The sequence below is a fragment of the Branchiostoma lanceolatum genome, chromosome 3, assembly GCF_035083965.1.
Source record: "Branchiostoma lanceolatum isolate klBraLanc5 chromosome 3, klBraLanc5.hap2, whole genome shotgun sequence".
NCBI lineage: Eukaryota > Metazoa > Chordata > Leptocardii > Amphioxiformes > Branchiostomatidae > Branchiostoma > Branchiostoma lanceolatum.
This window is the reverse complement of record NC_089724.1, coordinates 18,233,835-18,246,613: the sequence shown is the minus strand read 5'-3', so window position 1 is coordinate 18,246,613 and position 12,779 is coordinate 18,233,835. Positions and strand designations below refer to the sequence as shown.

At 43.6% G+C, this 12,779-nt stretch overlaps 1 protein-coding gene across 1 annotated transcript in view; it reads right to left on the bottom strand.

Annotated features, from left to right (window-relative positions):
- Positions 1 to 12,779, bottom strand: part of LOC136430780 (dynein beta chain, ciliary-like) — a 43,268-nt gene that overhangs the window by 23,224 nt on the left and 7,265 nt on the right. Inside the window, exons 5-29 of the mRNA XM_066421721.1 lie at positions 12,558 to 12,769; positions 12,170 to 12,288; positions 11,923 to 12,046; positions 11,371 to 11,538; positions 10,950 to 11,066; positions 10,347 to 10,615; positions 9,241 to 9,309; positions 8,660 to 8,786; positions 8,002 to 8,257; positions 7,634 to 7,725; positions 7,086 to 7,241; positions 6,768 to 6,940; positions 6,355 to 6,514; positions 6,022 to 6,155; positions 5,638 to 5,758; positions 5,113 to 5,282; positions 4,644 to 4,866; positions 4,298 to 4,414; positions 3,964 to 4,050; positions 3,440 to 3,598; positions 2,882 to 3,124; positions 2,222 to 2,467; positions 579 to 803; positions 362 to 453; positions 124 to 250 (exon numbers count right to left, since the gene is read on the bottom strand). Coding sequence (XP_066277818.1) covers positions 124 to 250; positions 362 to 453; positions 579 to 803; positions 2,222 to 2,467; positions 2,882 to 3,124; positions 3,440 to 3,598; positions 3,964 to 4,050; positions 4,298 to 4,414; positions 4,644 to 4,866; positions 5,113 to 5,282; positions 5,638 to 5,758; positions 6,022 to 6,155; positions 6,355 to 6,514; positions 6,768 to 6,940; positions 7,086 to 7,241; positions 7,634 to 7,725; positions 8,002 to 8,257; positions 8,660 to 8,786; positions 9,241 to 9,309; positions 10,347 to 10,615; positions 10,950 to 11,066; positions 11,371 to 11,538; positions 11,923 to 12,046; positions 12,170 to 12,288; positions 12,558 to 12,769 — 3,986 coding nt within the window. The remainder of the gene's footprint in view (positions 1 to 123; positions 251 to 361; positions 454 to 578; positions 804 to 2,221; positions 2,468 to 2,881; positions 3,125 to 3,439; positions 3,599 to 3,963; positions 4,051 to 4,297; positions 4,415 to 4,643; positions 4,867 to 5,112; positions 5,283 to 5,637; positions 5,759 to 6,021; positions 6,156 to 6,354; positions 6,515 to 6,767; positions 6,941 to 7,085; positions 7,242 to 7,633; positions 7,726 to 8,001; positions 8,258 to 8,659; positions 8,787 to 9,240; positions 9,310 to 10,346; positions 10,616 to 10,949; positions 11,067 to 11,370; positions 11,539 to 11,922; positions 12,047 to 12,169; positions 12,289 to 12,557; positions 12,770 to 12,779) is intronic.

Here is a 12,779-nt window from a genome sequence, read left to right as displayed (position 1 = left end):
TGGTGATCACTCTTCAAAACGCACAATCATGGAAATTTTGACCAAAATATCCATCTTGCCAGTTTAAGCTGTATAGTTACTCTGACGTGATATGAGTATAACATAGATTTATGTATTTCTCACCTGAGTCGGTTGTGTGCCTTTCGACAGGATGTCCAGGAGATCCGTGGAAGACACGAAATAGAATCTCGGGAACGCAAGACGCTTTGTGTCCAGATAGTCGGCCAAGGCCTTTTCGCACAGAGCTAACCTGTTTATACAGGAAATGAGAGGAAAACGTTAATATTACATTCCATTAAACCTTCTGAATTAGATTCGTCTAGAAAGATTGACAGATGTTAACAGATCCTGATTAACGCACCTTGATTGTATCTCCTCCAGCTTCTCGTACAGGCCATCTTTGTTGGTGGCAATCACCACATTCAATGTTTTCTCTGCCTCCTTCATCAGTTCCTGTAAGGCAACAGACATTGTTAATCTATGTGGTATTAGAACAATAAACTGCATGTCGTCTCTTTGAACTAGTGTTTTCATCCGTGAAAGGTACAGATATCGATATTTGACCTCTAGAAAATTACCTTAAAATCGGAATCGATGCCATCAAATCTTTTGGAATCTTCAGGCAGCTGACTCCGGATGTCCTCCGAGCCGATGAAAATGCTCTCCAGGTGAGACCAGGTGCGCTGCACCTCCAGCCAGATGTTGATCACGGAGTCGGCTGTGGTTAGCTTCTTCTGCCACCGTGAGACTTCCTCAAGGAAGTGGTCGATGTACTTGGACATCATCATGTTTTGTAGTTGAACCTGTAGCCAGAAGACACGCGAAAATGACATTGTTTTTAAAGACTTTTCAGCGGTGTCTGTTTATTACCTTCGTCGACGAATGGTTTCGTCGAGAAGGTTATTCGATGATGCTTGTCTGTGTGTCTGTTAGTGAACAGAATAAGTCGAGAACGCCTGGATGGTTTGTTGTCGTAGTTGGTGTGTCGGTGTGTATGTGGGAAATCTCAAGATGATTAGATTTTGGGCGAAGTGTTTTGCATAATTAACGAGAAAAGTGTAAAAATGTGTTATATTGTATGCTGAAGTATGTGTACGTGTTGGCTGTGTTATTCCAAGGCGTCATGGATACTGGTAAGGGTCCTGAGGGGTCATGTTGGAGGCAGGAAACGTCAGTTACACAAATTGGCTGTCAGCCAGCTGTAGGCAGTGGTAAGGTAGTCTCCAAGCAGACCTATGGGTTGGCTATAGCAGGGGCAGGTTTTGCTTCAGACTTTGAAAGGGAATTACTCAAGAAGGGCTTGGTGGATGGTCATAAATTTTTGTAAGTACATAGCTTGAGTGCTGATGTACATGATTAGATACTTATTATGCAAATCAGTATCTAATTTGCATGATTAATGAGGAAAGTTTATACATCCATCAATTTCCATGATAGGACTCTCAAACATGTGACATATGTAACTGAGGAAGAGAGAAATATTAATAGATATCAGCTTTGCAAATGAGAACCTCATTGACATAATTAATGAGAAAAACTATAACTCGAGATGGTCTTGATAGATGGTCATGATTTTTGGTATGTAGATAGCTTACGTGATGCTTTGTATGATTGGATGATAATTATGCAAATCAAATTCTAACTCGCATGATTAATGAGGCAATTTTAAAAATCTGCTGTGTTCCATGATATGACTATTCAAACATGTGACATTTGTAACTAAGGAAGAGAGGAATGTTGATAGATAGGAAATATGCAAATGTGGGCCTAATTAGCATAATTAATGAGAAACTACTATAATTCCATACTAGTAAATGACGGCAATTTCATACTTGTGGCATTAGGAAGTTGTGTGAATGTGAACACCATTGAATCAAATTATGCTAATAAGGAGGGAGCTTATTTGCATAATTGATGATAAATGTTAGCATAACCTTCTTTGTTAAGCTCATAGTCATAACAAGGAGGTTTGGACAACTTATGTTATTTGGGTGAAGAGGGTCAACTGGTATGATTGATGATTGATGAAAAACACTCCTAATACGTCAGTCATAAAGGTCAAAATCATTTGACGAAGGTATGAGGTCGTAGAGCTCTTGTTTTATTTTGCATTAGGTTTGGTATTTCTATCAGTGCATTGCCCTTTTATAGAATGCTGCACCTTAAAGTACATGCAGTAAAAAAACATGAACAATAATGAGAAAGCTAAGAGCGTAATAACCTGGTTGTCTTCCAGTGTTTCTATGAGTTCCTCGTCTGCCTTGATGAGTGCGATGCCTGTCCTGACGTGACTGTCCTGTCCGAACTCCATGGTGGCCCAGGTGACGTCCAGCTCCTTCAGGATCTTCTCCATGCTCATCTCCTTCACGGCCTTGTCCACGATGTTCCTCACCTCGTCCTCCACCTTGTGCAGCTGCAGGTTCAGCAGGTCGGCCAGGGTGGTGTCCTCATCCATCACAAACGTCACCTACAGAAAATGGGAGAACAGGTGAGGATGTGTCTGATCGTACTTATACACACACATACATGCTCACCGTCTACCAACCCTGTGGCTTGAGTCTAATCCTAAAGCATTAATCAGTCGGAGTTATGTTGTTGGTCTTTACAGCCTTATTTTCGTTTTTACGTCTTTCTAATGGTGTGCGCTGTTTTAGGGATGCCATCCAGCTAAAGACATCAGAATCCAAGACATGACTAGCATGCAAGGTCTTTTATACATTTTGATTATAATTGATTTATTTCGAAACTAGATGGTTCTAACATGAAGTTCAAAATGCCTTCAGTTGCTTTATGAATGAAGAAAATACAACATAGGGAAAACAAATGTGTCACAGTCGTTTCACCTCTTACTGCAGAGAATATCCTAATGATTTCGTCCTACCTTGGCGACAGTCATCAGCTGCTGCCAGTGTCTCTCCCTGATGGCAGGGTTCTGAAGCTCAGTCACAGCACGCAGTGACGTCAGGATGTTCTTGACAGTACTGTCCAATCCGGAGAAGGCGTCCCAGGCACGAACTTCCTTATCCAGGACCCGGATGTCCTTAGCGAACCGCTTACATTCCATCTCCATGACCTCCACGTTGATTTCTTGCCATTTGGTTGTCTTCCAGTCGTCGATACTTGTCTGAATGTAACAAGAATAGAAGGAATTTAAACTCAGGAACATCAGCAAATATCGACAGATGCAAGTAACAGTAATAACAGGGAACCCATAGACTAGAAATTTATCACAGAATACAAAAATCTTTTTGCCTTACTTCTTCATTCCTAACTTCTTGCGTTCATTTAAGAATGCTTCATAAACAATCATGTGTTTAAAATAAGCTGTGTGAAAAAACTGTTTTACATGTTCAGTTTCGTCTAGCCTATTACATCAAACCCGTGTAACGTAATACCAACACCCTTGTAGCATTATAAAACCACATGACAAAAACAGAACCTGGACTAGGAAGATCATGTCCCATAAGATCTTGAGCAGGCGCACTTCCTTTCTGCAGGCTTTGAGCTGGCGATAGTCCGGAACGTTGACCTCGAATAATCCTGCTGACTCCAGCAGTTTCTGCATCTCTGCCTCCATGACACTAAGTAGCATGTGCTCCTGTATAGTTAATGACATATACCTGAGTTAATTGATCATGCTTTGCGCTTGTGCGACACTCTACACAGGACAGTGCTTTCAACCATACCATTGTCCTATAGAAGTCTCAACTGCTCTAGAACCGGTAAGCCAAGCAGGAAGCTTGTTTAGTGTTTTTTAATCCTTATTACAACTTAAGTCGACTGCCATGAACTGCACCTTCGGCCACAAATCTATCATTTAAGCAGTAACACTTTTGACATGTGAAGCATTAGACATAGCTGCTGTTTTATTCATCCTTATTGCTATCTTTGCCCTAAAGAAATTCTACAATGCCCTTTATATGTAGCTCCCTTTATATTTCTTGTTATGCCTTGTATACTCACAGCATCGAGTCGCCGGTATGGATCCTCTGAATCAAAACGGAAGGGTGCCTCTCTCCTAAATCTTTCCCTGAACTCGTGCTGTTTGACCTGTGCAAGGATATGTAAATCAAAAGATGAATATTCAACAAACAAGCAAACAAAGAGATAGTGAAACCACATTCATAACACGCTCTTCTAAATCATTTTAAAGCTGGGTACCTTCCAAACCATTCAGTAAGACGTCATTCATAGACAGTGTTAAATCGCCACGTGTTGGGGAACAATGGAAGTTATCTACTGTTCATTCAGATGTTATCCAATCACATGGCGAAATTCTTTTCAAACGAGTACTCACATCGAATTGTCCACATTTACGCCTGATGTTGGCGACTTCATTCGTTTGAAGGGGCGCAACTTCCTGTTTCTTGGTGACAGCATTCTTCTTCGTATTGTTCCATTTCTCCGGCAACTCCTGAAAATAATTGCAAAAATATTCAGGGTGAAAATCTATTCAAAAGGTAAGTAAGCAGATTAGCATATTTGCGAGGCAGATTAATTCTCCAAGCAGAGGCCTCGATCGAGAGGGGTAGTTTTGTCCGGGACTTTTAACGTTCCTCTTCCCTCGTGTGGAGAATAAGGCAGATTGTGTTTGAATGTGTAAAACTAAAAGTTCGACCAGTCTGTGGAATGGTATATTGTACCTCCAGCTGCTGATGAACCTCGTCAGGCATCTCCTGGTTGTACGTCTTGAGAAGTTCTATTGTCTCCTTCAGCGGTTCGAACATCTCATCCGTGGCCAGCTGCCTGTCCCTGACTGCCATCAGGTGACCCATGCATTCCACCAGCTCATCGTAATCTCCCTCCGTGACCTCCTTGGTCAGCCCAGCGTCTGTCACTTGGATGAACTCCGCCAAGTCTGTCAGGCTAGAAAAGATGGTCAACAACTCAACATGGTACTTTTGGACGCAATCAGCACCAAGGCTATAACCTAACTCCAGACGTTATGGAGAATGTTTTCTTTGATAAGGATCGTCTGGGTGGAAAATTATAACTTTTCACCGCAATTGATGCACATTTTATGATTGAGGAATGGCAAATGATTTATGTAACGCTATTTCTACACCTCTTAGTTGATACTTTCTACCATCGGCTACCTTCTGCCAGACTTACCTATTGGTGACATGGTCGATCAGGTACTGCTTGAACATGTAGCTCCACTTCTTGATGATGTTCAGCAACGCTTGCTTGAAAGGCCTCGAGTCTACTCGGAACCAGCTCTCGAAAATGGCCATGTCGCTGAAACCTTCAACAACCTCGTAGATCTTCTCATAGCTGTCAATCTAAACGTGTTGGAAGAAAAAAAACAAATATTCGACATTAGTCACAAGATTTTCAAAACATTATGTTTCTAGTGTCAGAAGAATCATAAATACTCATAAGTTGCGATTAGTTGATTATTTACAAGAATCCTCTCTCCCTAAATCAGTAAGCAATTGTAAATATGAATATATAATTTTTTGACAAAATAACATATAAAACATTTCTTGACGAAGTGTACAGTCAATTCAACAACAGCCTCAGACTGACAAACGATTTAAAACATACACACACACATACATGCAAACCCACATACACATGCACGGACGCACGCGCGCACACATACGCGCGCGCGCGCGGACACACACACACACACACCTGTTCTTTGAACTGCTCGAGCGTTGGCGGGTTTTCTGGCACGCCGTCATCTGCATGGGCTTCAATCTCCTCTGCCGTGAGGACGTGATTGTACAACAAGAACTGTCGCATGAACTCCTTCCTGTGCGTTGGATACCAAAAAAATATATTACACAAAATATACCTTTGCTGAATCGACGAGCAAGCATGTATGTATGTCTACAATTACGTTCTTTCGACGGTACAACTTTAAAGATAGCTGTATTTCATGTGACCTTATTTCAATTTGCGAATGGAAACAAGTACCACTCATTACATTGAATGTAGTTTAAGACTTCTAGATCACGCCATATTTCAGGTGAGACTGTTGTAATTGACGACATACTGAACACGACTATTGGTTACCTGTCGTCCACCCAGAGATAGGCGTACTGGTCGAAGGAGTTCCTGTACTCGATGGCCTTGTTCATGACTGTCTGGATCCGCTCCATCAGCTCTGACCGCATCTCAGACAGGTCCATCATGTCCTCCAGGTCAGCCTGTGGGTCAAAGGAGTTTTGTTGATTAGTCTAGTTTAGGGGTTCGATTACTTCTACATAGATGGCACAGCACTCTCTATTGACCATGATACAATCGTTATGAAAACCCAGTTTACTCGTACTGAACTAGCTAGATCTCTGGAAAATGTCTTGATTTGATAACAAAAATGTTTATCCCTTATGTTGTTAGATCTCTTACTTGATAGTGTTCGAGCCCACTGTGCGTCGCTAGTCGTGGCACCAGAGAGGAAATCTTGTAGATGTCGTTGACGATCCCTTCAACCAAGTCATAGAAGCCGTCGGACACCCCGAAATCCAAGGCGGGGAAGAAGATGGTGTCTGGTACAGACAGTTCCATCCTAATGTCGAAAAAGATGTGTTATAAATGAACGTACATGTACCTCGCTCTCATATCTTACATTTTTTCTCATGATGTAAGGCACAAATCGCACCGCCATAAGTCGTGAGCAGTATACCATGCATGAGCAACGCGTCATGCAACGTACATGGGTCATGCTATAAACGATATATAATGATTATAGTTTTCAGTACCTTGTTAACAGTGCAGCACATGCAATAAGACTTATCCTAAACAAAAATCTGTGAACACACCTAGACTCAAACAGAGGCACGTTGGCGGGTCTGGGCTCGGTATTGTCCAGTAGGTACTGCAGGGAGCACTGGATAGCGTTGAAGAAGCCATCAACAACCATGTCATCCACATAGTCCACATAGGCGCGCCACGTGTCCAACTCCTCCTCCGCCTTGAAATGTTCCAAATTTTCCTGCAAGTGGCAGCAAAACATACAGAACTCAACTTCTGCTGAAAGCGTAACTCAGCTTTTAAATACGTATACTAAGTACCGATAAACTATCTTATTAGCGTTTGGAAAACGCAGATCGTAATGAAACCGAAGCAGAAAGCTATACCTTGAGAAGCTGGTGTATCTTGTCTCCCGACTCCTTAATGTCGGCGTACCGCTTGTTGAGTCGCTCCTGGCGGTCCTCCAGGTTGAGCAGGTCCGGCTGGTGGTGCAGCTCGCGCCGTTCGAACAGCGGCACCTCCGTCCACTTCGCCATGATATTCTGCAAAAAAACGATGCATTTGATAAGCTGTGTACGAGTATACATGTCTTCTACACCGCGATAGTAGCGTGATCACGCCAGGTTTCATCTGTATTTACGATAAAATCAAACGTTGACACAAGACAAGCCAAAAAGATGAACTTTTGCAATTTTGTATGCTGCAATAGTGGCTGTCAAACTGGAAACACGTAATATAATACGATATACACAAAACTAAAGTCATTCAATGTATCCAGTTGACACAAGTATTGTGCGTCTTATCACCAGGATGTCTAACCTTCACCGACGTATCAGAATGTCGTACTCTTCACCGAAATCCTCACTGACTTTGCTTCATGGAGGCAGTCATGTACAGCATGCGGTTAATTTTTTTCCAAATCGCCTGTGCTTACCTGCATCTGCTCAACGTTGTTCTTGGCCTTGCTGACGCGCTGTTCCAGATCGTGCACCATGTCACGTGTCTCCTGGATGTACTCCCAAACACCTGGAAATGGTAAGGACATCAACACACTGTGTCGTCCGGTTGTGGGCATACCTCTTTATGCTGATATGCGACAAACTATTGAATGACAAGGGCCGCTCAACCAACCACTTTACACCGCTCCACTATTAGAAAATCTATATGGTGAGTGGCTATTTCGACGAGTTCAAATTTGACAATAGCAAAACTTCACTTGTTCGTATAGTGTGTCTTTATTTAAGTAAGGACTTTCTGGAACTGTACTTTGTGGTTGCCATTCCAAACTGTGGCAGTACTAACCGTCGCTGTTCCAGGTAATGGTGGTCTCCGCACGTTCCATCTGCGAGTCAATCTCCTCCAGCCGAGCCTTGATCAGCGGGAACTCCACCTCCAGCACGGTATCCCTGATCTTGTTGTACCAGGCCACGGTCAGGTCCAGGTTGTTCAGGTACTGGTGTAAGGTGTTGTTCCGCTGGTAGATGGCCTCGGCACTGGAGGGGATGTTTGTCTGGCCCGCGTAGATCATGTACTTCACCTCGCGCAGCACGGCGATCAGCTGAAAACGTCAACACCGGCATAAGTTTGGCAATGTGTACTTACAGGTCGTGCATAGAATACTTGTGTAAAATAGTTCCCCTGTGTTTAGATTACTAAAACAGTTTAGCAGGAGTTTTTTTGTTCTTCTCATCTTTTATTATGAATCTTTATGTCGTGACGCAATACAAATATTAGGACAATATAATCAGTGAAACATAGGCTATTTCTTTCTTAGACCGATCCCGCCCGTAGCAATACTCCAAAAGATTTAGAGGAAGAGTAACGTTAACAACAAAGAACAAGGACGGGAATAAAAGGCTACAAAACTGTTGATTTTGAGGCTGCCAGCAATCTTGATAAGCTTTGCTACTGAAAATATTCTTGTTTAACACATGTCAGATGAGTAGATATTCAACAGCACCTTGGGATCGAAGTTGACGCTGATGTGGCGGGTCCTCTCGTCCCGATTGATGAGCGGCTGGTCCAGGTTGAAGTGGCAGGTGTCGTCCACTCCCTTGGTCCAGTTGTCGTACACCTTATCGTCAAACCTGCAGGACATCCAAATGTGTGTTCAACATAGTTCTGCTGGGAAAGCCCCTGTCACGCATTCAGGACCTTCCCACGACTTTCCTCCCGAGCACTCCCCAACCAAGGTCGGCGCTGGGTTGGGAGTAGCCTGGAATCTATCCTAGTCTAGTCTCTCGTCCACTTCCTGTGCTCGCATCCATGTGGAATATTAGCCTGGGTGCCGCTCTATAGTATTTAGCACAGGGCTCGCCATTTGCTCCAAATAGGATGGCACGCAGGCTATCGGAATATGACTTTCCAGACTTTGACTTTTAAACTTTATATTTGGCTGGCATAGATAATTTTCGATATAAAGCAACGCCGCTGACCAACCTCCGACTACAGATAACCTTGCTCACGACTAACTTCCAACCGTGGTCTGTAAATGGTCGGGGGTTGATAATTCAATTAAATTGAATGAATCTTGAATCTTACCTGGAGAGAAGGTTCATCATCTCTTCATGCTTCCTGAAGATGATCTTGGCTTCCTCCGTGTGCATACACCTGTGGAAATGTTCAAATGAATTTGACAGTCCATAGAGTCTTCATGGTGTGGGGAGGGGCTGTTATTGTGCATTCGCCCCAGTAAGGGGTGCACTTGTCGTAATTCTCCGCATATTGTCACAGCGTCGACCTTATACTCTACCAATTGGCTACTTTGAGGATTCATCGTTGACATGATTAACAATAGCCACAAGAATCTCTCAACACTACATCATCCAAATGTCATCAGACTTCAGTTTCTGATGGTGTAACAGCAGCTCTGTGGTCACTTACCTTTAACGCGAGGGATGCTATCAAAAGATCACTTCTTAAAGCGAACAATTTTTGTACGTTATGGAAAATTATTTTAGATCGATGTTTTAGACATTAATGGTTTTATCTTTATTACTGCCAGTACTTGTCCTTTCAGAACCTGAAGATCTCCACATGGGCACAACTTAGTTTTGCGGAAAGCGAAGATAAGCGACCACATCTTCGCTTGAAACCACGATAGTGCAACCATATAAGTTATGGCCATCCATACATGTATTACCCGCCTTCTCTCCTCTCACATGGACGTTAATCTGCACATCTTGGAGGGAAGGTGTGATAAACATATTGCACATTTGTCAGGAAGGATTTCAGGCACATGTGACCGCTTGGTCGTGTGTTGTAACTTCGGGTGGAAGTTAACAGAAACACCAGAATCCTGTGAACAGCTTTATAGACAAGTCTCCAACTACTAGTAACCATCTTTTACCCACTGCCTACGTTAGATCACGTGACCTGAACAATTGGGTCAGTTATCCTGAAGATGATTATGGGCAATTGTTTGGTAGTAAAGAGTGCGATGATGCAGCGCATACGAGATTGCGTTTGCCAATTGTAAACATTCGGTGTATGTGAAATTTCCCAAACGCTTGTTTCTTCACTATCAGGTACGATGAAGGGCTTAAAACGAAAGGTCAGATCAATTCTGCAGAACAGTTAGGTCAAAGGTTATGTCAAGTTCAAGCTGTCAGGATCCGGGTGTTCGCCCAGTTCTCCAGCACACTTACGGGTGATCTATGTGCCTGAACTCTTTCTTCGGAATATCGATCCGTTCGCGCAGCTGCTTGGCCCACTTCAGCTGGCCGGACACTTGGGCCATGTTCTTGTTAACCACTGCGGCACCGTCCGTTTCCGCGATGAAGGCCATCTGCTGGTCGTAGATGGCCTTCGCCGTGTCAAGGTCACGGTCGAAGATGTGGAGGAGCACGGGGTACTTGTGCTCGAACTCATGCTTGATGACGGGGCGTTCCAGCAGCGAGCCGAAAATATCCAGGAGCTGTGGGGGACAAGTGACGAACGCCGTTATAAAGTCGTTATCTCTGTGATTCAATACAATAATGACTCTTGATGAAAGGAATATCTCAAATGATATAACGTTATTTTGTTGTCAACTTGCGCAGGCAAATAATGAATATCTGAATGTATCTGTTAGTGACTTATCTGTAATATCCAGAAACTCAGATCATATGATTGTAAGATTTACACTGTCGTTAAAAAAGACATGGCATTTGGGTCACATCACTAGTTTGGGCACGTTACAGTAAGAGAGCTTTCATGGGCGTAGGAGTCAACGCAAAGACAAAGGGACGATTTAGCTTGACTCTGTTGACCTTGAAACAAGCCTCGGTCCCGGAGCAGTCGTCAAAGGCCCGGCACAGGATGGAGCCGAGGCGGTGGTCCAGGTCCGCGATGTGGTTACAGAAGTCGGTGTAGTCTCGCTCAAACTCCTGAAAACACGAGAAATAGAAAAGAATATGAGAGGCCGCCAAGTTATTGTGACCCACAGGAAGAGTAAACGCAACGGGCCATGAACGACTTTTTTGTCAACAATTTCGTATAGCAAAAGGGGAAAACAAAAATCAATTGCGGGATTGATGGCTTAACATTACACTTAAATGGTTCTGATTTCTACAGGATCAACATTTTTTAACAACGGTGTAACAGTCACATTTCGACATTCAGGTATGCTACCCTTCAAGTAACACATTGTTGTTTTTATTTGTTGTTTAAAGTTTTCCGACAGACTCTAACCTTGTCTTCATGATCCAGTGCGTCGTATGACCTGTCGCTGAAGACCTTGAAGATGTCGCAGAACTCGTTAAACATGGCGGCGACCTGCTGACTGAGGATGTTCCCCTTGATGCCCGTGAACTCGATCTTCTCCAGCTTCATGAACTCTTGGGCAGTGGAGAACAGGTTCTGTGGACATGGGGGTGAAAGTCGGGTCCTTAATCAGCCTTCATGACCTACTGTGAATGATGGTTCTCCAGGCCTTATAATAAGGTACGTATTGTAGAAGTTTGCCATCATAGCTGTAAATACTCTAAATTTATAAATATCCAGTCAGGCTGACACTTTCATCTAATATTCAACATATTCGCGTTATTTTTTCACATATCTGGCGTTGGTAAACAACGCCAGAGTAAGCCGCGTGAAGTCCTCTTGTTTTCGGTAGCCTACCGAAAACTCCCGAGCCGCACACAAAATGGCTGAGCTCGAGACAAGCAGCGGTGGGAAGTGTGCATGTTTCAATACGTCCTCGTGACAAAACGAAGTAAATAAAAATAACAATCAATGCCGTACCTCCAGGGTCTGTATCCTGGCCATGAAGCTGTCCATCCGTGCGAACACCAGCTGAGGGTTGAACTCCCATTCCCGCACAGCCTCACCATTCTGGCCGTTCTCAAAGTACGTCCGCATGTTGGCCCTGCGAGTAAAGAGGGGACTTGAGTTTAAGGAGTGTGCTGACGTGTCACCAGGTTGATGAAATTGAAGGAATGAGAAGAGCTCCAATACGAATATGCAGTAAAATGATACAATTGCTTTATACCTTCGCTCCTCGTAGCTATCCTTGAAGACGGTGAAGACTTTCAGCGCAGCTTGGATCTTTTCCAGAGACTCGTCCAGCTCCCCCTTGAACAGATCTTCCGAAGGGAGGTAGTGACGACACTAGAAGGCAGGGGAGAGGGATCAGAACGGGTTCAACGTTTCATTGTACGATCTACGTTTGTGCACAATACTCTGAGCCTGAGGTGGAAAAGGCTTCTTGTAGGTTAAGGATTAATCAGAGGTGAGGTGATGGTAATTGTGTTCGTCTGTCTGCGAGAACAGGTGATCCTTTTTGGTAAGATTCAGATGATGGTTAATCTTGAGGACTTAGCTTTCGACATTTCAAGATTGAGTACTAGTGAAAGAGGATAATCGATTTCCGTCTTTACCTGTTCGATGAGCAGGTTGCAGATCTCCTGCAGAAGGACGATGATCCTGGGCGCGGTGTTGTAGAACTTGGAGTTGCTCCAGACGAGGCAGACGGTGTGCATCAGGGCGGGCATGGCCTTGGCGTACTCGTCAAATTCAAACTCCTGAAGGTCGTCCAGCTGGTTACTGATGGGCTTCAAGTACATGGTGATGTCTTTGGCCTCCGTCACAGCTGGAGGCAC